General features: G+C 45.4%; 2 protein-coding genes across 2 annotated transcripts in view; one reads left to right on the top strand and one right to left on the bottom strand.

The window, feature by feature from the left end:
• Positions 1-24,527, top strand: part of LOC309341035 (uncharacterized protein) — a 73,569-nt gene extending 49,042 nt beyond the window's left edge. The window contains exons 2-6 of the mRNA XM_081860438.1: positions 18,776-19,283; positions 22,431-22,512; positions 22,679-22,761; positions 22,880-23,006; positions 23,389-24,527. Of these exons, the coding sequence (XP_081716564.1) occupies positions 18,867-19,283; positions 22,431-22,512; positions 22,679-22,761; positions 22,880-23,006; positions 23,389-24,512 (1,833 nt within the window). The 5' untranslated portion in view covers positions 18,776-18,866 and the 3' untranslated portion in view covers positions 24,513-24,527. The remainder of the gene's footprint in view (positions 1-18,775; positions 19,284-22,430; positions 22,513-22,678; positions 22,762-22,879; positions 23,007-23,388) is intronic.
• On the bottom strand, positions 4,496-7,711 carry LOC309340651 (tigger transposable element-derived protein 1-like; the record flags this gene model as incomplete). Its single annotated transcript, XM_081859535.1, has 3 exons — positions 7,688-7,711; positions 6,894-7,513; positions 4,496-4,504 (listed from the first exon to the last, which is right to left on the bottom strand). Exons 2-3 carry the CDS (start codon positions 7,485-7,487, stop codon positions 4,496-4,498), a joined length of 603 nt encoding a protein of 200 aa, XP_081715661.1. The 5' UTR covers positions 7,488-7,513; positions 7,688-7,711.
• Positions 24,528-27,594: the final 3,067 nt, after the last annotated feature.

A 27,594-nucleotide genomic window follows, 5' to 3' on the forward strand; every position in this document is an offset into this window, starting at 1 on the left:
TAAGGTTTTATTTTGATATCTTTAAGAGAATATTTGTTTTCTGCTATGTTGCTTTGACTATGGACTATATCATTGAGTTTCTTCCAATGGTTTTATTTCTATTTTATTGATTTTGTGGGATGTGAATCTGCAGTCAAGTACAACATTCCTACAGTGGACACATTAGCGGAAGTTTTCTACCACTCAGGAGAAGACTTCCTGTTTCCTCCTGAGCTGGGACAGACTTCCACTCCATGTGACTTGAAGAGGGTGCAGTCTGTTGTACTAGCATGGAGGAGCACACGGCCTCCATCTTCTGATCAGTGTGTCTTCTCCATTTTGTATGTTGCTGTGTGTTTGGAGAAGTGACTCCTTAGTGGCAGTCATTTGGGACTAACTTCTTTATGGGTTAGTTCTAGTTTTTATGTAACCTAAGCCTGCCTTCAGGGATATGTCTGTGAACCTGAATGAATCTGTGAGTAAACTACTTTTATATTAACGTGAATCAGATTATTGTGCTTATTCATTTAAGAGAGATTGGAAAGGATTTTACCAGGAAGGAATTTTTAATAGTAAGACTCAGATGAGTCAGCAACAAGCTGATCGCTGCGTAATCTAAAAAAGGGGGATGTATGGAACTCTGCTAGAATATGGAACTTGCTAGCGCAAGTTAGGAAGGATATCATTAAATAATATATCCTCTCCTGCCTCCCTAATCATCCCCATATATTTAATATGCTGTAAACCTCTTTGAGAATTTCTTTAAAATATAAAGCGTTATAGAAATCTAAATAAATAAATAAATAAATAAGATAGCTCATGGTTTGGGCTGTGGTGCAGTCCAGCCCTGGTTCCCTCCAAGACTCATCCATGCTTGCTCAAGGAACCTTTCTTCTCCTGATATTAGACAGCTTTTGTAACTGAACAATGTATTTGCTTTGTAGGATTTGCTAGCGCCTCTCCTTACGACAGACAGAACTTGGCAGAAGACCAAAGGGTTCCTTCCGATCTCTTAGAGGCTTCCTGAGAGCACAGATGGATCAGCGAGACTCAGCTGGCCCTGGAACAGAAAGAGGCCATGCCATCCAAACCGGGAGCAGTGGGGGAATCTGGGAAAACTCTGTGCAGAAGATCCTGGGTGAGGAGGACACCCTCTGCTCAGAGGTGCAGAGCCAGCAGTTGAGGCAGTTCTGCTGCCAGGAGGCCAAAGGACCCCGAGAGGTTTGCAGCCGACTCTACCACCTTGACCGTCAGTGGCTGAAGCCAGAAAGGCACACGAAAGCTGAGATGCTGGACCTGGTGATCTTGGAGCAGTTCCTGGCTGTCCTTCCCCCGGAGATGGAGAGCTGGGTGAGGGACTGTGGAGCGGAGACCAGTTCCCAGGCGGTGGCCCTGGCCGAAGGTTTCCTCCTGAGTCAGGCAGAGGAGAGAAAGCAGGTGAGAGAGACTTTCCTCTGGATACTCCCAAGGGGCTCCAAACAGGACAGAAAACATCCCGTAATGGTCTGCTGATGGCCCATCCTTTTTCTGGGAAAGCATCCATGGAATGTGATCTCACACCTTTCAAGTCTTTGTCATTCTCTTTCTAGTATTTCTCACCATTCTCTGTTTTGAATCCTTGTTTCTTTCTCAGGGAAAGACTCTCTTTGCAAAAATAGGCCATATTTCCTCTGAGGCAGAGAGGCTTTTGTTGGACACCAGAGAGAGGCCACTGGGTAAGGAGGAAGGTGGTTTTTCTCCGTTTAGTCTCATTCTGTTGGCTTTCCAACTCATCTGAGGGTTTTTTCATCTTGTTTTGGGGGGAGACAGTTGGGAACAATAATCCAGAGGAGGGGAGATGTATTTTTCGCAACTAACATCTGAAATGCACCCAAACATCCAAATGCACTCAGCAGGCGAGACTTTCTCAAAGGCCCCTCTGTAGTTTGAGATGCACTGATTCACCTGTGAGACAAGAAGGCACTCTGGGCCTTCCCCTTACCTTTTTTCTCTTGCAGGTGACACAGTGATACTGGCTAGACCTCTTCAACCATCTCTGAATGGGGACAGAATGGAAGCAGCGGCTGTGGAACCAGATCAGGTCAGGGGAAGCTGCCTTGTGGGGACAGAGGTCAAGGGGTGGAATAATGTCCTAGCTCAAGGGGTGGTGGTGAACAACACTGTTGTCTCAGAGGAAGACATTTCCCTTTTTCTTTTAGGGTCCAGTGTGCTTTGAAGATGTCGCTGTTCGTTTCACAGACGAGGAGTGGGCGTTGCTGGATCCTGACCAGAGAGCTCTGCATAAGGATGTCATGGAGGAGAATCGTGGGATCGTGGCCTCTCTCGGTAAGGCTCCCAGTGGATTCATAATATCTGTTTTTAAATTCAAAACTCCATATGTGACGAACCTCATATATTTTCACAAAACTCAACAGCGCCCCCTACAACACCGGATATCGCAATACCCCCCAAAAAACCTTGAATAGTAAATTACTGTTTTTTCTGTGAATGTTCTTCCTCCAGTTGCAGGTTATTAAACAAGGATCAGTCTGGTCTGAACTCCCCAGACCCTTTTGACTGTAAACTTCAGAATTGTTTGGGAAGTTGAAGTAGCTTCTGTCAGGTTTTCAGTTTTTGTTTTTCCTCCCGTCAGTCTTTGGTTGTCCAAAGAGAAGACTGACATTGGAAACGGAGGGATGCCATGATGGAGGCCAACAAAATCCATTCAAGAGAAGAGCCAGGCTTGTCGAATCACAGGTTCCCCTAAGGATGTCGGTTGATCCCCGTTAATTAATGCACCCAACCCTACAGAAAACCATCCATCTAACCCACTTGTGTTATTCCTGCATTACCAGAGTTAACAAGCATTCTTCCTTAATTTCTCCCTGAGGTGCTAATCCATTACTCTTCATTGCAGATAGTGATGGACTGGAAATCAAGGACAAGGGTGACCATGACAAAATCCACACAATGGAGAAGCTGAATAAATATCTTGAATGTGGGGAATGTTCCTATTCCTCTTCGCATCAAAGAAATCTCATTAGGAAGAAACCCTATAGGTGCATGGAATGTGGAAAGAGCTTTAGTCAGAGCTATTCTCTCACTTCCCATCAAAGAATTCATACAGGGGAGAAACCCTATCAGTGCTTTGAATGTGGAAAGAGCTTCACTCACAGCCACCATCTCACTTCTCATCAGAGAATTCATACAGGGGAGAAACCCTATCAGTGCTTTGAATGTGGAAAGAGCTTCACTGATAGCTCCAGTTTCACTAGGCATCAGAGAATTCATACAGGGGAGAAACCCTATCAGTGCTTTGAATGTGGAAAGAGCTTCAGGGAGAGCTCCTCTCTCACTTCCCATCAGAGAATTCATACAGGAGAGAAACCTTATCAGTGCTTTGAATGTGGAAAGAGCTTCACAAATAGCTCCTCTCTCACTTCTCATCAAAGAATTCATACAGGGGAGAAACCATATCAGTGCTTAGAATGTGGAAAGAATTTTAGTCAGAGCGCCGGTCTCACTTCCCATCAAATAATTCATACAGGGGAGAAACCCTATCAGTGCACGGAATGTGGAAAGAGCTTCATTCACTGGGCTCATCTCACTTTCCATCAGAGAATTCATACAGGGGAGAAACCATATAATTGCTTGGAATGTGGAAAGAGCTTCATTCACAGTGCTCATCTCACTTCCCATCAGAGAATTCATACAGGGGAGAAACCCTATCAGTGCTTTGAATGTGGAAAGCGCTTCACTCACAGCCACCATCTCACTTCCCATCAGAGAATTCATACAGGGGAGAAACCCTATCAGTGTGTGGAATGTGGAAAGAGCTTCAGGAAAAGCTCCGATCTCACTAGGCATCAGAGAATTCATACAGGGGAGAAACCCTATCAGTGTGTGGAATGTGGAAAAAGCTTCAGTCAGATCGCCAGTCTCACTTCCCATCAAAGAATTCATACAGGGCAGAAACCCTATCAGTGTGTGGAATGTGGAAAGAACTTCAGTCAGAGCTCCACTCTCACTTCCCATCAGAGAATTCATACAGGGGAGAAACCCTATCAGTGTGTGGAATGTGGAAAGAGCTTCAGTACGAGCTCTGATCTCACTAAGCATCAGAGAATTCATAAAAGGGAGAAACCCTATCAGTGTGTGGAATGTGGATAAAGCTTCAGGAAAAGCTCCAATCTCACTATCCATCAAAGAATTCATACGAAGAGTGGAAAACCCTTCATTATACAGCTTTCATCGCTAGGGAAAAATACACGACTTTAAACAGGCCTTTGGCTGATTGACATCTAATGCCCTTTTAAAATGTGGTGGGGAGGTGGGGGTTACGGGTTTTGGGCTGTGTGTTTTGTGTTTTCATTGTGTGATTTTATGTTGTAACCGTCCTAAGACTTTTGGGTATATAGAATAAGAGCCAACTCTTAAGAGTCTGAGGGGTCTTTATCCCACAATAAGATATGTGAGGGGGCCACCCCCAGTTCATAGGAACAGCCATTCAAATGGCATGTATTGGAAGACACACGATCTACCCACCCTGGAAGAATGGCAGATGAAGGTCATGGAGTATATGGAACTGGCGGAAATGACTGGCAGAATCCGAGACCAGGGAGAAGAGTCGGTGGAAAGAAGATTGGAAGAAATTTAAAGACTACTTACATAAATACTGCAAAATTAATGAATGTTAGAATGATGTCGGAATGAAGTTAAGTGGTTTTAGCAGCAATGTTATAAAGGAGTATGTAAAAATGGATTGTTATTAGGTGAGAATGCAAAGTTATAATACATCAAGGTAAAGGATTAAGATAAAAACAAGGAGGGAAAGGATTTGCTGAATTAACTAACTGAACTGGAATACAAAAAAAGGGAGGTGTGAGGAGGTCAGGGAAAAAAGCAAATGAAAGACAAGACATGAAAAGATTGATTTGTTTTTAACGGTTTTTTATTTTTCTGTACTTCCCCCCCCCTCTTTTTCTTATTTTGTAACCTTTTTTGAAACTTTAATAAATATCTTTTAAAAAAAACAACAAATGGCATGCATGCACCGCATCCTGTGACTGTTTAACCGAGGCGGGGCTTACTAAACATCTCCGATATTTTATTCAAATTGGCACCCCTGCTATAGGGTGCTATAGAAGTCAAATAAATGCATAAATAAAACAAAACCATCTTGGTCGCCTTCCAGCTTGTCCCAGCTTCTTCTAGCTTGTCAATATCCTTCTTAATATTATCATTTTAAAAATTTATGTGCCCATCATCTGAAGATTTCATGGTGATTCACAACACAAACAGACAGGTTGAAAGCATGGCTTTCTCAAAAACAAGTCGAGCTAGAGAAATCTCTCTTTTTTCTTTTCTATTTTTGGATGGAGGTACAGACTGATTCTCAGGGGACTGCTGTGGTAATAGTGCATCTCGATTTTAGTAAGGTTTTTGTCAAAGTCTCCTGTGATATTTATGTGAGGAAGCTGGTAAAATGTTGGCTAAATGAGGTAACTGTTAGGTGGATTTGACTGACCGAACCCAAAGAGGACTCCTTCATGGTTCCTCCTCATCCTGGGGAAAAGTGACAAGAGGGGTGCTGCAGGGTTCTGTCCTGGGCCCGATGTTGTTCAACATCTTTATAAATGTCTTGGATGAAGGAACTGAGGGGGTGCTCATCACATTTGCGGAGGACACCAAACGGGGAGCACAGGCCAATGTGGCAGAAGTCAGAATCAGATCAAGGGCAGGAATAGTACCACTTTCTTCTGCCTTGGTCAGGCCCCACCCAGAATACTGTGTTCAATTCTGGGCATCACAATTTCAGTACCTTAAATTTTGTTGGCCTGGGGAAATCAAGAAGCTTGGGCTACACATGCCATATTCCTTTTATAACAGGTGGCAAATGTTTATCGAATACATATATTGTCAAGACTGTTGCAGGAATCCACCCATCACTCGTGAGAAAATATGGCATGATCTCTTAAAATTATCAAATGAAACTTGTAACACATGTCAAGATGAAAGTCTGCAATTTCATCAGGACATGTTATTTGTTGTTTACTGTTGTAACTATTGCTTTCTCAAAATTTATCTCTGTACCATGAAGATAAATAAAAACAATGTTTTTAAAAATGGTGTGGAAATCAGGTGTCCTCTTCCATTAATCTGCTTGCATGTGTTGCGTGTTATTTGGAGTCTGTTACTGCCAGTTATTTCACATTATCAATGTGTTTCTGTGTGTTCAGCACACATGATTGCTGGTGTGTTTTTTTGGTCTGGCAGCAAGTGTATTTTGGAATTCCCTGCCACTTGACATCAGGCAGGAGGCTTCACGGTCCACTTTGCAGCATTCAACTTTGTTACCGTTGCTGAGTTTGTGATAGCTAAATACAGTGGTGCCCCACAAGACGAAATTAATTCGTTCCGCAATTTTTGTCGTCTAGCGAATTTTTCGTCTTGCGAAGCACGAAATCCCATAGGAATGCATTGAAAATCAATTAATGCGTTCCTATGGTCAAAAAAAGTCCAAACAAAGCCAAATTAGGTACAACAACAGTTTATTAACTGCTCTTTAAAGTCACACATACTGTAAAGAGCAGTTCAAAAATTGAAGGGAAAATAAATTAACTTTATAAACATGACAGAAAAACATTTAAAAATCAACAAAGTGTACAGTACATTTTCTAAGACTCTGGGGGACCACTCGAAGAAGGCTCCTCTTCCACTCTTTGCTTCTTGGTCAAGAACCTGTCCATAGTCTGCTGCTTTATCCGCCTTTTCAGCAGCTTCCTGAAAGACAACATGACCCTCGTATCATAAAAGTTCCCAGCGTCATGTGCCACGTGCTTCTCATGGTGGTGTAGATCTGCAAAAGTCTGCACCTCCTTCCACTTCTGGCAAATGTCCCTCAGTCTTTCGGAGGACAGCCGTTCCTCAGTTGCTTCCTCCTCTTCCAGTGAGGCCTGCTCCTGCGCAGCCTCTGCCTGCAGAACGTAGCCCTCCGTCGTCACAACCTCCAGGAACTCCGCTGCAAAGTCTTCAGCCGCAGGAACATCAGAACTGGCAGCCTCTCCATGCCTGACCACACTGTGGATGCCAGATCTTGTCTTGAACCGGTCAAACCAACCTCTGCTAGCCTTGAAGACTTCTGGCTCGGCTGAGGTTCCTGGCTGTTCCCGGATGAGGTCAGCGTGCAAGGCCTTGGCCTTCTCACAAATGACGGCCTCAGACACTGTGTCCCCTGCACGCTGCTTCTCTTCTATCCAGATGAGCAGCAACTTCTCGACCTCCTCCAGGACAGCTGGGCGGTTCTTCACAATCCTGGTGACTCCCTTGGCTGCATCAGTCGCCAGGATCTTCTCCCTCATCTTCAGGATGGTCCCGATGGTCGATGGGTTCCTGCCGTACTCCCTGGCGATGTCCGTCACACGCATTCCGCCGTTGTGCTTCCAGATGATCTCCTTCTTCATTTCCAGCATCACCTTCTCCTTCTTCCTCTCGCCGGCCACCACAGCAGCAGTCTTCTTGGGTCCCATGGCAGCACAGCTCCTACCTTCGTAAACTCAGAAACAGAAAAAAAAATCAGTGATGTGCTTCAAACCCAAAAAATACAAAAGCAGCCACCCACCCACCACACAGAAATTAAAACCCAGAACCAAGGCCTTGAATCCCAAGCACCCCAACCCCAAATCCAAAATCCAAAAACCCCCAAAAAAGTTTTAAAAGTTTAGCTTACCAAATGGATGAAAGAGAAGTTCTGGAAAAGCTTCAACAATCAACCACCGAAGTCCTCAGAAACCTCAAATGGCTGAAAAATAAGTTTAGGAAAAGCTTCAAAAATCACCAATGTCTTCAAAAACCTCAACTGCTCCCACAGACACGCACCAACCCACCCACAACACAGAAATTGCAAACCCCTCCCCAACTGCTCCCCCAGCCCCTCCCCAACTGCTGCAAACCCCTCCCCAACTGCTTCCCCACCCAGACAAAAAAAAAATTCAAAAAATAACAACATGGCCAGCACTCAGAAATTCAAACTCAGAAAATTTTTCAAAAAAAAACAACCTGGCCCAGTGGTCACAGAAAATCATAAAAATTCCCCAAAAAACCCCACATGGTCCCAGATTTCTGCAGAAACCTCCCCAACTGTTCCCCTAGCCAGCCAGCACTCAGAAATTCAAACTCAGAAAAAAAAAATTGAAAATAAACAACCATGCCTAGTGGTCACAGAAAATCATAAAAATTCCCAAAAAAACCCCACATGGTCCCAGATTTCTGCAGAAACCTCCCCAACTGTTCCCCTAGCCAGCCAGCACTCAGAAATTCAAACTCAGAAAAATTTTCAAAAAAAATCAACCTGGCCCAGTGGTCACAGAAAATCATAAAAATTCCCAAAAAAGGCCCACAAGCCCCCAGATTATCGCAAACCCCTTCCCAACACCAAGTCCTTGAATCCCAAACACCCCAACCCAAAATCCAAAACCCCCCCAAAAAGTTTTAAAAGTTTAACTTACCAAATGGATGAAAGAGAAGTTCTGGAAAAGTTCTGGAAAAGTTTTGGAAAATCTTCAAAAGTGAGCAAAGTCTGAGAAAAGGCTACCAAACCACGTGCTAACAGTTGCTCCTCGAAGTCAAGTCGCAACTGCAGCTGCTCAAGCTAAGCACCCTTGGTTTTAACGGTTTTTACACAAAGGAAACAAAGTCGCGAGACGTTTTCGTTTTGCGAAGCAAGCCCATAGGGGAATTCGTCTTGCGAGGCAAATCGCGGGCGAAAAAACCTTTCGTCTAGCGAGTTTTTTGTCTTGCGAGGCATTCGTCTTGCGGGGCACTACTGTAGTGAGGAGAGAGAAGCCAATCTCCTACGTATATCTGAATAAATTGAGAAAGTCTGGTTTTCAGTAACTACGATTAAGCTAAGTTAAAATGCTAATATTCACCTCAACTTTCTAAGCACCTGCACAGGCATGTTTTTAGCAGATTCCCCAAAAAGGTGGGAGGGAGGTGCCTGCTTGATCTCAAGAGGCAGGGAGTTCCAAAGGGTCTGTGCTGCCATACTAAACAATGGAGGTCTTGCGTGGCACCTGTAGTTCAAGCAGTCAAGTGTCTGCCTGTGGGGTAAGGAGGGGATCTCATGGGTAAACTGTTCCCTATGAGAATGGAAAGGCCTTGAACTGGGTCTGGTAGCCAATGGGCAACCAGTGATGCCCCCTGAGCCAAAGGGTCATATGCCGAGAAGGCCTCGCTTTGACAGCAATCGTGCTGCAGCATTCTGCACCGGCTGAATCTTCTGGACCAAGCGCAAGGGATGCCCCACAAGGAGGGCACTGTGGTCATCCAGCCTTGGAGAAGCGAAGGCGTGAGGCCAGGCTCCCCCGGTCCTGGAATGTGGAACCATCTGCAGTTGAAATCCACATATTTCTATACCAAAGTGAAATCTGGAAATCATGTAAGGTTTTCAGTGCTGGGTAGAGGTTTGGGTGTTGGACTCTGTGACCTGGGGGACCAGGGTTCGAATCCCCACCCAGCCATGAAGCTCCCTGGGGTGACCGTGGGGAGAAAAAGGTGGAATATAAATGGAATAACTGAAATAAATAAGATTTTCTATTTTGGGGCAACAGAGGTTCTGGCAGCCGCTAGCCTCCTGGTCAAGAGTTCATGAGTGCTGACGAAATGGCAAAGTGGCAAACCTAGAGCCCTCTCTGTGGGCACACGCACTGTGATCCCAGCAGGGCCTTAGCCTCCTTGCCCGAGCGAGGGGCTCGCCGGTCTGTTTTTCCAACTCGAGAGTAAGCTGCCTTGAGCTCAGCAGGGCCTGACTCCCAGGCCAGTAAGTGTTGTGTATTGAGTCAAAGGATTTTATATCTGTATTATTATTGTCTGTATTGCATTAGGGTAAAGTAACTGCCTTTTGGTTCCAGAGGGTACAGCTACTATTGGTTCATTTAAGCTGCTGTATTTGGATCCTCTGTCTTATTGGTTGCCTCCAAAAAGGACTGTGATTGCCTGATATTGTTCCCTCCAAAATGTATCCTTTCTAGCTAGTTCCCTGTCCCTATAAATGTAGCTCTCCCCTCCTCAAGTCTCAGTCTTGTTGCTTTAATAAAGAAGTGTTACTAGAGAACTGTCTCCAGCATATTATGTCTAGAGAGCTGAAATCACAAACCCCACGTCACAACAACTGGCGACGAAGGTGGGATCCGGAATGCTGAGGAGCGGTTAAACGCAGCCCTGCCTCAGAGTCCAGATTGTAGCTAAGAACAAGACTCACTGGCCAGCTGAGAAGACGACCCTGCCCACAGGACAATGGAGAGTCCAAGGGTATTGGAGCCCTTCCAGCCATCAGAGCCCCACACGTGGGAAGACTACGTCGAACGCTTCGAGTTCTTCACGGTGGCTCAAGGGATCACCGATGCCAGCAAAAGAAGGGCCACATTCCTGAGCTACTGTGGGCCTGAGACCTTCAAGCTGGCCAAGGCATTGCTTGCCCCAGCAAAGCTAAGTGAGACATCTCTCAAAGATATTCTTGCCTGCCTAACAAGCCATTTAGCGCCTACTGAGACCAAGATGGCCCGGCGGATGGAGTTTCATAAGAGGCAGCAGCGTGCTGGGGAGTCTGTATCTGCATTTCTAGCTGAACTGCGGAAGCTCGCTCAGCACTGCGACTTCCAAGATCTGGAAGAGACTCTCCTGGATCGGTTTGTCGGTGGTCTGAGCAGCAGGAAAGCCAGAAGACGCATCGTGGCTAAAGAAGAGGTTACCCTTGCTTCAGCCTTGAAGGAGGCCACCGCCACGGAGAATTATGAAAGAGAGGAGTTTGATGCCAGTCGCAGGGTCCCTAAGCCACAGATAGAAGTTGCACATGCCATGGACGAGCTAGAGGCTACTCCGAGCCAGAGCCCAGTCCGTGGGGTCGAGTCAGTGCGTCAGGCCTGCACAGTGCACAAAGATCACCGAGGCAGGTGCCCTGGTTGTGGCGGAAACCATGAGCGGAAGAGTTGTCGTTTCCGGGATGCTATGTGCCGGACGTGCGGAAAGACAGGTCACATCGCCAGGGTCTGTAGATCGGCGGCGTTGGGAGCGACAGGAGCACCTAGACTGGAGCATCGCAGATCGGCCACAGCGAACCATGTTCTAAAGGACTGCCACTACGTAACGGAGATCAACGGGAGGGTCGTGCAGTTTCCAGCGCAAGGCAAGGCACACATCAAGGTGAAGATTGAGGGTCAGCTGTGCGACATGGAGGTGGACTCCGGATCTGGATTCACTATCGTGTCAGACCAGACCGCGAGGACATTCTTCCCCAGGGGTAAGTTGCCCCCTCTGGAGCCCTTCCCGGCAACTTTGCAGTCATACTCAGCGGGCCGCATCCATGTCATGGGAATGTGTGCCGTGAGAGTACAGTTCCGGGACAAACAGGCAGTACTCAAACTGGTGATTGCGAAGGGCAGTCGTCCCAGTCTCCTGGGCACTGACTGGTTCCCCGCCCTGGGACTGAGTATATCAGGGCTTAATTCAATCCAAACCTGCCCTGAGATGAGCGAGGCATTATGCAAAGAATTTGCTGGTCTCTTTAATGGAAAACTGGGTTGTTATAAAGGGCCCCCAGTTGACTTCGAATTGGACCCTGGGGTGGCCCCAATCCGACTCAAACCAAGGCGAGTGCCATTTGCACTGCAACCCAAGATCGAAGCAGAGCTGGATAAATTGGTCAAGCAGGGAGTTCTCTCACCCGTGGACTCCGCTAAGTGGGAGACTCCAATCGTCACGCCCCTTAAAGCAAATGGGGAAGTCAGGATCTGTGCTGATTACAAATGTACTATCAATAAGGCACTCAGGGGAAACTCATACCCCATTCCAGTCGTATCACATCTGTTGGCTAAACTGGCTGGGGGCAAGGTGTTCGCCAAACTTGACCTGGCACAAGCTTACCAACAGCTGCCAGTAACCCCACAATCAGCGGAAGCACAGACTATTGTCACACATAAAGGGGCATTCAGAGTTAACAGATTACAATTTGGAGTTTGTGTGGCCCCAGGGATTTTTCAAGGGCTCATGGAACGCCTGTTAAGAGGTCTGCCGGGGGTCTTGCCATTTTTTGATGACGTTTTGATTGCTGGAAAAGACCCACAGGAACTGGTTGCGCGTGTCCGTGCAGTGTTGCTCAAGTTCAAGGAAGTGGGGTTGCAACTAAAAAAGGAAAAATGCAGTTTTGGGGTGCCAACTGTGGAATTCTTGGGGTTTAAAATTGATGCATCAGGCATCCACCCCACAGATGCTAAGGTTAAGGCCATCATCGAGGCACCACGACCACAGAACAAGACGGAGTTGCAGTCATTCCTGGGACTTACTAACTTTTATCATTCGTTCTTACCCCAGAAAGCTTCGGTAGCTGAACCATTACATAGACTGTTGCAGAAAAAGAATGTGTGGCGATGGGGGCAGGAGCAGCAGAAGGCTTTTGACTCCTTGTGAGGAATGCTGAGTAGCAAGAGCGTCCTTGCTCATTATGATGAATCGAAGCCGCTGGTCCTGGCATGTGATGCCTCTCAATACGGTCTGGGGGCGGTGCTGAGTCATAGGGAACCGGATGGGTCGGAAAAGCCCATCTCTTTCTATTCCCGTACGTTGTCGCCCACGGAGCGCAACTATGCTCAAATTGACAAAGAGGCGCTTGCAATTGTGGCAGGAATCAAAAAGTTCCATGATTATGTGTACGGTCGTCATTTCTCCATTGAAACGGACCACAAACCACTGTTGGGGTTGTTCAACCCGAACAAACAAACGCCACAAATTCTCTCCCCCAGAATGTTGCGTTGGTCTATATTCCTGAACGGGTTCCAGTACACCTTGACCCATGTGCCGGGGAAATGGTTGTGCCACGCTGATGCGCTGAGTCGATTGCCCCTTCCTGGCGGGAGCAATGAGGATCCTGCTCCAGCGGAGCACATAATGATGCTGGAAACACTTCCGGGGGCTCCTGTAACGGCTACTGATATTGCTGAGAAAACGAGGAAAGATGCTGTTCTCTCCCGTGTGCTCACTTGGGTGGGGAGGGGGTGGCCAGGTGGTCCGCAGGAAGACAAATTCAGGCCTTATGCGACAAGGCAGCACGAGTTATCCATGCATAAGGGTTGTCTCCTGTGGGGAGATAGGGTGATCATCCCAGCACCACTGAGAAACAGGGTTCTTGAGACGCTTCACATGGGACACCCGGGAATGGTCAGGATGAAGTCGCTAGCCCGATGTTATGTGTGGTGGCCTGGAATGGACCAGAACATAGAACAATGGGTACGAACATGCAAGGCATGCCAAGAGGTGCGGCCAGAAGTGGCCAGAGCACCAGTTCACTGGTGGGAGCAGTCCAGAGCTCCCTGGAGCCGGCTGCACTTAGATTTTGCTGGGCCATTCCAGGGGAAGGTCTTTTTGGTTATCGTCAATGCATATTCCAAATGGTTAGAAGTGGCGATGGTCCCTAGCATGGCATCAGCTGCTGTAATCAAGGTGTTGAGGCAGCTGTTTGCAACCTACAGGTTACCTGAGACCATTGTATCAGATAATGGGGCAGCTTTTGTATCCCAAGAATTCAGGGCATTCTTGGCTGATAACTTCATAAGAGGGGTCACATCCGCGCCCTTTCACCCATCCTCCAATGGGCAGGCGGAGCGCATGGTAAGAACGGCCAAAGAATCCATTGCGCGCTTAATGGAGGGTAACTGGTCAGCTCGCATTGCGCGAATGTTATTTTTGCAGCATGCGACGCCGTGTACTGCGACGGGCAAGTCGCCAGCTGAGCTGCTCTTGGGTAGAAGATTGGTAACGGTGTTGGATTATGTCCACCCGGATAAAATGCCAAACCGTAATTCAAGAGCAAACCCCCAGGCTGAGACTGACACAACAAGGTATTTCGCCCCTGAAGATCTGGTCTGGGTGAGGAACTATTCACGAGGTTCGCGGTGGGTGGCTGGTGTGGTCACCCGGGCTAGTGGACCTGTGTCCTATTATGTGACCTTGGAAAATGGGCAAGTTTGGAAGAGACATATAGATCAGCTGAGGCGCCGGGCACTCAGCAGGGAGGAGTCTGATAATTCATCCCTGGCTAACGACGCAGAGCTGCAAGACCAGAGTGAAAATGGCCCAGAGGTGCAATCACCAGGGGTGTCAGCAAATGAACCAGGGTCTGCTAGTCCTCAGGATGACGAGGTACAGGTAGGGGACCCTGAGATGTCTGGGACTCCATCTGTTTCTGACGAAACCCCTATAGCAGCCCCCCTACCACAGGTGACACCCAATCCAGAACCGGCAACACCTGTTGTCAGGAGATCAAGTAGAAGTTGTAGGACCCCACAGTACCTGAGAGATTACGTCTGCTGTGCTCACTAGGGGGGGAGGGGTGTTGTGTATTGAGTCAAAGGATTTTATATCTGTATTATTATTGTCTGTATTTGCATTAGGGTAAAGTAACTGCCTTTTGGTTCCAGAGGGTACAGCTACTATTGGTTCATTTAAGCTGCTGTATTTGGATCCTCTGTCTTATTGGTTTCCTCCAAAAGGCAGGACTGTGATTGCCTGATATTGTTCCCTCCAAAATGTATCCTTTTTAGCTTGTTCCCTGTCCCTATAAATGTAGCTCTCCCCTCCTCAAGTCTCAGTCTTGTTGCTTTAATAAAGTGTTACTAGAGAGCTGTCTCCAGCATATTATGTCAAGAGAGCTGAAATCACAAACCCCACGTCACAACACCACCACTGTGGCAACGTGCTCAGGGAAGGCGTTTGGGGAGTTAAAATGTGAAGCAAGGCAGCCATTGGGTTGATCTAGGCCAGGCCCATATCCGGTCCATACACTCAGACACCCACTGCCCAGAGACACCCATAGACGGGCTGATAAGGATTGCCAAGGAAGGACAGGGAAGGGGCATGGCCAACTCCTCAGGCCCTGTCTCTAGGCAGAACTTCATGTATCTGCAGTGGTACCTCTGGTTACATACGCTTCAGGTTAGAGGTGCTTCAGGTTACAGACTCTGCTAACCCAGAAATAGTACCTCGGGTTCAGAACTTTGCTTCAGGATGAGAACAGTAATCGTGTGGCAGCAGTAGGAGGCCCCATTAACTAAAGTGGTGCTTCAGGTTAAGAACAGTTTCAGGTTAAGAACGGACCTCCGGAATGAATTAAGTCCTTAACCGGAGGTACCACTGTATGTGTAATGCTGTAACTTCTGACTGGATAAAGACCTGATTCAAGAATGTATAAAGGGAAGCCTCCCCTGTTGGGAAGGGACGGACCACGGAACTTATTCCTCCCTGCCATTGCTTGCTGCCGGCAAACTTAACTTTCTTGCTTTCATTCTTCTAATGTAATTCATTTAACTTTAATTCATTTGACCAGCCTGACTACTTTCTACACCACCACCCATCTGGCTGGGTTTATTTATTTATATTAATTTCTTTGTGTGCATGCAGACAATCATTATTATCTCATATTAAAAATTGGGAGAGGGTGACTCTTAGTACGGCCCTCCAGTGTACACTAGCGGCCAAAATTGTGGAACCTTCCGGACAAAATGTACAGTGGGGGGGGGAGTATTTGATCCCCTGCTAAATTTGCCCGTTTGCCCTCTGACCTACCATTAAAATTATGGACTGGTCATTTCTTGGTCAGAGGGCGAAGGGGCAAGTTTAGGAGGGGATCAAATACTTTCCCCCCTCAGTGTATTTCCGAGGTTTGATGGCTCATGGCACCACTTTGTTTTGGAGTAATACCAGAGCTTTTTTCTCCGTGGGGACGCAGGGGGACGCATGCCCCTAAACATTTTGTGAATTTAACGGGAGAAGAAATTCACTGTATTTATTTTCCCAGATTTGAACTGTATTTATCCCCCCCCCCCCCCGGGATTTTCTTGAGACAAAATGAAAGTACCCTAAACGTTCTTTTTTAGAAAAAAAAAAAGCACTGAGTTATACCATAAAATCACATATCAAAGGAAAGATAATTTAATGAGGAATGTAATGCAATAATTGTTATGAAGGATTATTTATTACAACAGCAGTCATAAAGAAGAAACGTGAAAACACAGGAAAAATGAGATATGCCGGTTAAATGTGGTTTGGGGTTGCAGTTTGGGGACTCGGTTTGTAAAAGGTTCGCCATCACTGCGCTAGAAGGAAAGGAAAGTGGGGGGGCGCCCCCAAAAAGCATCTCTGGAAGTGGGATAAAGAAAGAAAAGGCGGAGGGGAGAGAGGGGCACGCTGGGCTTGGCAAGGGTTAAGGGGAAGGGAGCTGCCTTCCTAGAGAGGCCAGGAAGCAAGGGGGGGCAGGTCCTCCAGAGCCAGGGCCTCTCCCTCCCCAGTCCTTTCCTGCAAGGAAGGGGGGGGGTGTTGCTCTGGTGTCCCTTCCTGGGATCTGGTGAGTCTCCCCTCTCTCTCTCTGGGATCTGGTGGGGGTCCCAGGGCTACAGCAGGGGAGGAGGCCGGGGGGGGGGCCTGATCTGCTCCTGCAGGGGGGGGGACCCCAAGTCAGGGGGGGGGAGAGGGTCCTGCCAGGGAGGGGCCAGGGCTGCCACGCTCTCCTTCCTGCAGATCAAAGGATCCCTGACTCCCACGAAATCTCCCTTCTTCACACAAAGGAGTCCCTGGGACTTGAACTCTGTGTGACGTCACTCAGCCTCATTGCACAACGGAGGAAACATCTGCAAATGGTTTTCCAAAGCTGGACAAGGAGGTGGACTAGCCCCCCCCCAAAAAAAAGGTGGGAGAGAAAGGCCAGGAGTAAAGAGAGGGATCCCAGCCCAGAGTCTGGCTGCTGCATTGGGGACCAGTTTCCCAGTGTCTCCCAGGGCAGCTCCCCACGGAGGCCACTGCAGCCATCCCCTCGCACCCAGAGCAGGGCATCCCAGGACCACATCCTCTCTCTCCCAAAGGGATTGTTGCTGGCAAAGCAGCCAGAAATGGGCGCTGCTCCCCACCGAACCTCGAGGGACCTTGGCATCAGTGGCTGTGTGTTAAGCTGTCTAACAGAATAATAGTAATAAATTGCCCGCCTGAATTTCAAGTGAGATTTGGCCCCGTCCACTTGACTCTCTGGGGTTTTCCAGATACATTCCTGGCCCTCAGAGCAAAGAAAAAGGGACCCCACCCCAGGAGTCTGTCTTGAGAGGGGCAGAGACTCCAAGTGCAAAAAAGGAGACAGAGCAGTGGAGTGGGGGTGGGGGGAGGGTGGGGTGGGGTGGGGGTGAGTAGCAACTCCTGAGGACCCCCGAGTGGGGACCCCCCACTAGAGCCAAACATCCATTATTCACAAGATACAAATGACTCCCTTATCAGTCAGTTCTGACTTCATGCATTGACTGGAAGGCAGGAGCAACCAGGCTGATTCATCTCCCAGAAATCCCTTCACTTCCCTCCATATTTTGCATTGCAATCTTCCTTCTAGGAGAGCTAGAGGCTGCTTCTTCCTCCTCCTCCTCCTCTTCCTCCTCCTCCTCTTCCTCTTTCTTCTCCTTTTTAGAAAGGCCCTTTTCACCTGGCCTAGGGGTGAAGCCCAGACTCACCCAGCCCTACTGTGTTAAATATGTATTCTGTAGTTGACCTCCTTTGTAATGTTTTATTTTGATATCTTTAAGAGAATATTTGTTTTCTGTTATGTTGCTTTGACTATGGACTATATCATTGAGTTTCTTCCAATGGTTTTTTATTTTATTGATTTTGTGGGATGTGAAACTGCAGTCAAGTACAACATTCCTACAATGGACACATTAGGGGATGTTTTCTACCACTCAGGAGAAGAGTTCCTGTTCATAGCTGTCAACTTACAGATTTGAAAATAAGGGACCAGCAGCCAAAATAAGGGATCAACAATTACTTTTATAAAGTACATATTTTGGTTCGTGCAAATGGCTTTAGATACCTATTAGGTCCATAAATTACCATATAGCATATATTCAACACAAAAAAACCAGCAACAATTTGTTGTTGACAAAGCAAGCTGGACATAGAAAGGGCCCCATTACCTTCAGTAGCTTATTTAAGAGACATCATCATTAAGGGACAATAGCGGGACATGGTGCTGGAATAAGGGACTGCCCCGCCAAATAAGGGACGCTTGACTGCTATGTTCCTGTTTCCTCCAGAGCAGGGACAGACTTCCACTCCATGTGACTTGAAGAGGGTGCAGTCTGTTGTACTAGCATGGAGGAGCACACGGCCTCCATGTTCTGATCAGTGTGTCTTCTCCATTTTGTATGTTGCTGCGTGTTTGGAGAAGTGACTCCTTAGTCGCAGTCATTTGGGACTAACTTCTTTATGGAATAGTTCTAGTTGTTATATAACCTAAGCCTGCCTTCAGGGATATGTCTGTGAACGTGAATGAATCTGTGAGTAAACTACTTTTATATTAACGTGAGTCAGATTATTGTGTTTATTAATTTAAGAGGGATTGGAAGGGATTTTACCAGGAAGGAATTTTTAATAGTAAGACTCAGATGAGTCAGCAACAAGCTGATCGCTGCGTAATCTAAAAAAGGGGGATGTATGGAACTCTGCTAGAATATGGAACTTGCTAGTGCATTTTAGGAAGGATATCATTCAATAATATATCCTCTCCTGCCTCCCTAATCATCCCCATAGATTTAATAAGCTGTAAACCGCTTTGAGATTTTTCTTTAAAATATAAAGTGTTATAGAAATTTAAATAAATAAAATAGCTCATGGTTTGGGCTGTGGTGCAGTCCAGCCCTGGTTCCCTCCAAGACTCATCCATGCTTGCTCAAGGAACCTTTCTTCTCCTGATATTAGACAACTTTTGTAACTGAACAATGTATTTGCTTTGTAGGATTTGCTAGCGCCTCTCCTTAAGACAGACAGAACTTGGCAGAAGACCAAAGGGTTCCTTCCGATCTCTCAGAGGCTTCCTGAGAGCACAGATGGGTGAGCGAGATTCAGCTGGCCCTGGAACAGAAAGAGGCCATGCCATCCAAACTGGGAGCAGTGGGGGGTTCTGGGAAGACTCTGTGCAGAAGATTCTGGGTGAGGAGGACACCCTCCGCTCAGAGGTGCAGAGACAGCAGTTGAGGCAGTTCTGCTGCCAGGAGGCCAAAGGACCCCGAGAGGTTTGCAGCCGACTCTACCACCTTGACCATCAGTGGCTGAAGCCAGAAAGGCACACGAAAGCTGAGATGCTGGACCTGGTGATCTTGGAGCAGTTCCTGGCTGTCCTTCCACCGGAGATGGAGAGCTGGGTGAGGGACTGTCGAGCGGAGACCAGTTCCCAGGCGGTGGCCCTGGCCGAAGGTTTCCTCCTGAGTCAGGCAGAGGAGAGAAAGCAGGCTGAGAGAAAGCAGGTAAGAGAGACTTTCCTCTGGATACTCCCAAGGGGCTCCAAACAGGTCAGAAAACATCCCATAATGGTCTGCTGATGGCCTTTATTTTTCCTGCAAGGCATCCATGGAATGAGATCTAACACCCTTCAGGTTTTTGGCCATGGCATTCATTTTATATTCCTTCTCATCATTCTCTGTTTTGTTTTTGTTTTGTTTTTTTATAAATATTTATTAAGGTTTTTAAATATAAATGCACACATAATAAACAATCTTACTTCTATCACAACAATTTCATTTTTTTTTTTTTATAAATTTTTATTGGGTTTTCAAATTTTTTAACAACAAACAACACATATGACTTCCCCCCACCCCCCCACATACATCCCACTTCCCCCATTTAATTCAGCAAGTTCTTATTCCTCTCTCTAAACTTAATCTCATTATTCTCCAACTTAGTTCATCTTATTAAACCCCATATTATTACCCTATCTTCTTATATGCAATAAATCCTTTTTTCTAAGATCAATCAAAATTTATGTACCAATCTCCCCTTTTTTATATTAAAGTATAAATCAAATTTACAATGTCCAAAAATCATAAAGTTTTCCAAAAATCTGTTTTCCCCCCTCCCTCCCTGCCCGGGTATCTGTCCCTTCCCAGGTAGTTATCCTCCCATAAAATTCCTAGCCAGGATTCCTCACATCTCCAGCCCTCAAGTCTATTTCAGTCTCTCTCCGGTTTTTCTGTTGATATTCCTTTTTGCTGGTTTCCAGGTCTCGAAGGGTGTCTGTTACAGTTACTTCCTCTTCTCCCAGTTCAAACCTAATTGAGAAAACTTGTTGCCAGGGTTCTACCAAAAGTCCTCCAGGTTGCAGATAATAAAGGCCAGAAAAGAGGAGGAAGTCCCAGTTATATTTCTTTACTCCTTTAATTTTCATAATTCCACAGTTTCCAAGGGCTTCCTCCTTCACTTTTCTCCTCAGTCTCATGTCTTCATACTTTGTAATCCAAAAGGTTTCTTTGTTCTCTGGCAACATAGGTTTCCACACTTTCTCTTCTCCGACTTCCTCCTTCACCCCCTCCAAAGATGTCATATTTGGTTGAGCTACAGAGTCTCTCAAGAACAAGTCTCTAGTTCCATCAGCAAGGTTGTTTGTTTTAAAAATCAAGGTCATGTATTGTTCTTGTAAGATTCCCACGAGAAAAGAGGCTCTCTCAATTTGTGCTAGTAATTTTCCTTCTGCAGCCATTGTAGTGTCACTGGTTTCCCCTAGGGGGATTGCCATTGTTCAAAGTTCTACGCCAGCAATCCTTTACCCTATTGTTTATTACTTTGTTTCAAATCACGTCTGTTTATATGTAACACCTTTAAACCAAAGAGATATATAGTAATACAGTTTTGTCCTTTGTTCAGCTGTTTGACAGCTCAGTTGACAGCTGTCAAACTCCGATTCCTTAAGGCTAGATTGGTGCAGGACGCTCCCAGGTCCAAGGGGGGGGGGGGTCACAAAAGTTTCCAAAGTTCGTCTCTTCCCTCCAGCACAACTTGACAAAATAAAACTTGTTCTTAAAAGTTATTAAAGTCTCTTACCAGTTTCCGTAGACATAAAATCTTTTTTCCGATCTTAGATTTTCGCTCCTTGCTTCCAATTGTCTGTATGAAAGGGGGGTGCGGACTTCCCTTTAGCACATCCCCCCGTTTGCCCGATTTAAAAATAACGATTTTTTTAAAGTCCAAATTTTCTTCTACTCACGGGGTGTTTGTATCCAATCGAATTTTCAGGTAGAAAGTTGACGCTCTCCGGTGAATGGCTTGCGGCTTCACTCCACTGAGGTAGCGGTTTTACTCTCAGCACCACGCCACCCCCCGTACCTTCTCCGCAGCCTTTAAAAAGGCTCTTCGACTGTCAGGGGGGACGCTTAAGGTGCCCACCGAGTCACCAGGTCCACAGGTATCCGCACCTGTGGTTTCTAAGGGTCCCCGCGTCGCCGGCGCGGCAAGACCCGTCCTCAGAGGAGCCGATTCCCTCCGGAGCTCGGAGGGAATCCGCCATTACACCGATCGCGTCAACCCGGAAGTCCTATCACAACAATTTCATCACTTCTTTGGACTCCCTCACGTCTCCCGCTCCCATTCACATCGTTAAAAATTTTTTCCAAACAAATTATCAACTTGTTTACAATCTCATGTCCACTCATTCAAATATAATCTAGCACTTCTTCCAAAAAATTTTATATTTTCTTTAGTCTCACTTATCATCAAATTTAAATCTAGTTTAGTGGTGAGCAGTTTTTTATAATCTAGCATCCTTCTTAACATTCAACCAAATTACAATGTTTTTGTAGATACATCTTGAATTTCTCCCAGTCTTCCTTCATCTTCTCTTCTCCCAGATCACGGATTCTGCCGGTCATCTCGGCCAGTTGCATATAGTCCATCAGCTGCATCTGCCACTCTTCCAGTGTGGGTAGATCTTGAGTTTTCCAGTTTTTTGCGATGAGAATCCTTGCTGCCGTTGTTGCATACATGAAAAATGTTCGATCCTTCTTTAACACCTTCTGGCCGACAATACCCAGAAGGAAGGCCTCTGGTTTCTTTGTGAAGGTATACTTAAATACCTTTTTCAGCTCATTATATATCATTTCCCAGAAGACCTTCACCTTAGGGCATGTCCACCAGAGGTGAAAGAATGTTCCTTCATTTTCTTTACATTTCCAACATTTATTATCAGACGAATGGTATATTTTGGCAAGTTTAACTGGGGTCATGTACCATCTATATATCATTTTCATAACATTTTCCTTCAGAGCATTACATGCGGTGAAGTTCAGCCCAGTGGTCCACAACCTTTCCCAGTCCTCAAACATAATGTTATGCCCAATGTCCTGTGCCCATTTTATCATAGCCGATTTAACCATTTCGTCTTGTGTATTCCATTTTAGCAGCAAGTTATACATTCTAGATAGTACCTTGGTCTTTGGTTCTAACAATTCTGTTTCTAACTTCGATTTCTCCACCTGGAACCCTAACTTTTTGTCATTTTTAAAAACTTCTTTAATCTGAGCATAATGTAACCAGTCTCGCACCTTATCCTTCATTTTCTCCAAACTCTGCAATTTCCAATTGTCTCCATCATTCTCTGTTTTGAATCCTTGTTTCTTTCTCAGGGAAAGGATCTCTTTGCAGAAATGGCCCTGGATTCCTGTGAGGCAGAGAGGCCTCCGTTGGACACCAGAGAGAGGCCAATGGGTAAGGAGGAAGGTGGTGCTTCTCTGTTTAGTCTCATTCTGTTCGTTTTCCAACTCATCTGTGGGTTCTTTTCATCTTTTGTTGCGGGAGATAGTTTAGATTCACTGATTCACCTGTGAGAGAAGCAGGCACTCTGGGCTTCCCCCTTACCTTTTTCCTCTTGCAGGTGACAGAATGATGCCCGGAAGACCTCTTCATCCATCTTTTCTTGGGGAGAGAATGGAAGCAGTGGCTGTGGATCCAGATCAGGTCAGGGGAAGCTGCCTTGTGGGGACAGAGTTCAAGGGGCGGAACAATGTTGTAGATCAAGACGTCGTGGTGAACAATATTGTTGTCTCATAGGAGGACATTTCCATTTTTCTTTTAGGGTCCAGTGTGCTTTGAAGATGTTGCTGTTCATTTCACAGATGAGGAGTGGGAGTTGCTGGATCCTGACCAGAGAGCTCTGCATAAGGATGTCATGGAGGAGAATCGTGGGATTGTGGCCACTCTTGGTAAGGATCCCTTTGGAATCATAATATCTGTTTTTAAATTCAAAACAGCTCTCTTTGATGAACCTCATATATTTCCACAGAACTCAACAGCGTCCCTTTAAGACACCTGGGATTACAATATTGCAGCTTCTAAACAAGGATCAGCCTGGTCTGAACTCCCCAGGCCATTTTAACTCAACTTCAGAGTTGTTAGGGAAGTTGAAGTAGCTTATCGAATCACAGGTTCCCCTAAGGATGTCGGTTGATCCCCGTTAATTAATGCACCCAACCCTACAGAAAACCATCCATCTAACCCACTTGTGTTATTCCTGCATTACCAGAGTTAACAAGTATTCTTCCTTAATTTCTCCCTGAGGTGCTAATCCATTTCTCTTCATTGCAGATAGTGATGGACTGGAAATCAAGAACAAGGGTGACCATGACAAAATCCCCACAATGGAGAAGCTGTACAAATATCTTGAAAGTGGAAATAATTCCTATTCCACTTCCCATCAAAGAAATCTCATTAGGAAGAAACCCTATCAGTGCATGGAATGTGGAAAGAGCTTCAGGAAGAGCTCCTCTCTCAGTTCCCATCAAAGAATTCATACAGGGGAGAAACCCTATCAGTGCGTGGAATGTGGAAAGAGATTCAGGAAGAGCTCCTCTCTCACTTACCATCAAAGAATTCATACAGGGGAGAAACCCTATCAGTGCGTGGAATGTGGAAAGAGATTCAGTCAGACCTCCTCTCTCACTTCCCATCAAAGAATTCATACAGGGGAGAAATCCTATCAGTGTGTGGAATGTGGAAAGAGCTTCAGTTTCAACCACCATCTCACTTCCCATCAGAGAATTCATACAGGGGAGAAACCCTATCAGTGTGTGGAATGTGGAAAGAGCTTCAGTTTCAACCACCATCTCACTTCCCATCAAAGAATTCACATAGGGGAGAAACCCTATCAGTGTGAGGAATGTGGAAAGACCTTCACTGATAGCTCCTCTCTCATTTCCCATCGAAGAATTCATACGGGGGAGAAACCCTATCAGTGTGTGGAATGTGGAAAGAGCTTCAGGAGGAGTTCACATCTTTCTGCCCATCAAAGAATTCATACAGGGGAGAAGCCCTATCAGTGTGTGGAATGTGGAAAGAGCTTCAGTAGGAGCTCACTTCTTTCTGCCCATCAAATGATTCATACAGGGGAGAAACCCTACCAGTGTGTGGAATGTGGAAAGAGCTTCACTCACAGCCACAATCTCACTTCCCATCAAAGAATTCATACAGGGGAGAAGCCCTATCAGTGTGGAGAATGTGGAAAAAGCTTCAATCAGAGCGCCGGTCTCAGTTCCCACCAAAGAATTCATACAGGGGAGAAACCCTATCAGTGTGTGGAATGTGGAAAAAGCTTCAATCAGAGCTCTCATCTCTCTTCTCATCAAAGAATTCATACGAAGAGTGGAAAACCCTTCATTATACAGCTTTCAGCACTAGAGAAAAACACACGACTTAGGCCTTTGCCTGATTGACATCTAATGCCCTTTTAAAATGTGGTGGGGAAGTGGGGGTTACAGGTTTTGGGCTGTGTGTTTTGTGTTTTCATTGTGTGACTTTATGTTGTAACCATCCTGAGACCTGTGAGTGTAGGGAATGAGAGCCAACTCTTAGAGTCTGAGGGGTCTTTGCCCCCCAATAAGATATGTGAGGGGGCCACCCCCCAGTTCATAGGAACAGCCATTCAAATGGCATGCTTGCACCGCATCCTGTGACTGTTTAACGGAGGTGGGGCTTGCTAAACCCCTCCTATATTTTATTCAAGTTGGCACCGCTGCTATAGGGCAGTATAAAAATGAAATAAATATAATAACACCATCTTGGTCGCCTTTATCTGCACATGTTCCAGCTTGTCAATAGCCTTATTATTATCATTTTAAAATTCATGTGCCCGTCATCTTAAGATTTCACGGTGCTTCACAACATAAACAGATAGGTTGAAAACACGGCTTTGTCAAAAACGAGTCAAGCCAGAGAAATCTCTCTTTTTTCTTTTTCTTTTTTCGGATGGAGTTACAGACTGTTTCTCAGGGGACTGCTGTGGTAATAGTTCATCTTGATTTCAGTAAGGCTTTTGACAAAGTCCTCTGTGATATTTATGTGAGGAAGCTGGTAAAATGAGGCTGAACTTGGTAACTGTTAGGTGGATTTGACTGACCAAACCCAAAGAGGACTCCTTCATGGTTCCTCCTCATCCTGGGGAAAAGTGACAAGAGGGGTGCTGCAGGGTTCTGTCCTGGGCCCGTTGTTGTTCAACGTCTTTATAAATGACTTGGATGAAGGAACTGAGGGAATGCTCATCACATTTGCAGACGACACCAAATGGTGAGCACAGGCCAATGTGGCAGAAGTCAGAATCAGATCAAGGGCAGGAATAGTACCACTTTCTTCTGCCTTGGTCAGGCCCCACCCAGAATACTGTGTTCAATTCTGGACATCACAATTTCAGTACCTTAAATTTTGTTGGCCTGGGGAAAACAAGAAGCTTGGGCTACACATGCCATATTCCTTTTTTAACACGTGGCAAATGTTTATCGAATACATATATTGTCAAGACTGTTGCAGGAATCCACCCATCACTCGTGAGAAAATACGGCATGATCTCTTAAAATAATCAAATGAAACATTAACACATTTCAAGATGAAAGTCTGCAATTTCATCAGGACATGTTATTTGTTGTTTACTGTTGTAACTATTGCTTTCTGAAAAGTTATCTTCTGTACCATGAAGATAAATAAAAACAATGTTTTTAAAAATGGTGGAGAAATCAGGTGTCCTCTTCCGTTAATCTGCTTGCATGTGTTGCGTGTTATTTGGAGTCTGCTACTGCCAGTTATTTCACATTATCAATGTGTTTCTGTGTGTTCAGCACACATGATTGCAGGTGAGACTGAATAAAAGACTTCCTAGGAAATTCCCTTTGACTGGTTCTGCATTGTTTCAAATGTGACTTCACTTACACATAAGAACAAACAATATGTATTCCTGACAAATCATACCATTGTCAGCTAATTAATCTCCACCCCAACAAACGCTGCACTTAGCATGAGCAGCTGCTTTCTTCCCATTTCTTAGGTGGAAAGAACTGATAATGAAAAGGAAGAAGGGAGATAGACCCTTTCCCTCAACCTTTGGGGATCTGGGGGGCTTCGTTTCACCCCTTAGTCCTGCTCCTGAAAGCTTGACAGATGTGGAGTATTTGCTCACACTCTGCCATGACTTAAAAATCAACCTTTTTGACTTTTTAAAGAAATGGTATTGCAGTGCTAAAAAGGCTCAAGAAAGCAATTCCTGTAGTAGCTGGCATCTTAGCAAACCCAGTGCCACTCTGCCAACTGTCTCACTCCCAGCTAACTAATCTGGAAAGCTGTCTTGTCATCTCTGTCTGGTTTTTTTTTTTTTTTTATTAATTTTTATTGATTATCAACACAAATTAAAAACAAAACAATACACACACATAAACAAACAAAAGACATATAAACATGTATAATTTCAAAACCTCTTTTTCATAAACCTTGTTTCCCCGACTTCCCCTTACCTCCCCTTTTCTGCATCCCTGTTCTAACCTTTTTTCAGCAACTCCTCACCCCAGTCCATTAATACCATCTTCTTATTATAATTTTTTTCTCATACTTAATGAGTTCCAGCTGTAATTCTATATTTTCCTTTCCCTTGACATTTTAACACTCATGAATTTTACAACAGTTTTTAAGATATGCTTTAAATTTCTTCCAATCTTCTTCCACCGTCTCATTCTCTTGGTCACGGATTCTGCCAGTCATCTCCGCCAGTCCCATATAGTCAATCACTTTCGTCTGCCATCCTTCCAGCGTGGGTAGTTCTTGTGTCTTCCAATACTTCGCTAAGACAATCCTTGCTGCTGTGGTAGCATACATAAAAAACGTCCTATCCTTCCTTGGCACCAGTTGGCCGACCATGCCCAGGAGGAATGCCTCTGGTTTCTTATGAAAAGTACACTTAAGTACCTTCTTAATTTCATTATAAATCATTTCCCAGAAAGCCTTAATCCTCGGGCAGGTCCACCAAAGGTGGTAGAAAGTACCTTCAGTCTCTCTCATTACATTTCCAGCATTTGTTATTGGGCAGATGATAGATTTTTGCAAGCTTGACTGGTGTCATGTACCACCTATAAATCATTTTCATAATATTTTCTCTTAAGGCATTAGATGCCGTGAATTTTATACCGGTGGTCCATAACTATTCCCAGTCAGCAAACATAATGTCATAATATCTTGTGCCCACTTAATCATAACTGATTTTACTGTCTCATCTAGTGTATTCCACTTCAACAGCAAGTTATACATTCTTGACAAGTTCTTAGTATTGGGTTCTAACAGTTCTGTTTCTAGTTTTGATCTCTCCATCTGGAAGCCAACTTTCCTGTCTTGTTTAAACACCTCCATTATTTGATGGTAATGAAGCCAATCTCTTACTTTCGACTTCAATTTCTCAAAGTTCTGTAATTTAATTTTTCCACTCTCTTGCTCTAAAATTTCGCCATATCTTGGCCATTTAGATTTCATATTTAATTTTTT

Source organism: Podarcis erhardii (genome assembly GCF_964252035.2).
Source record: "Podarcis erhardii genome assembly, chromosome: 4".
Lineage (NCBI taxonomy): Eukaryota > Metazoa > Chordata > Lepidosauria > Squamata > Lacertidae > Podarcis > Podarcis erhardii.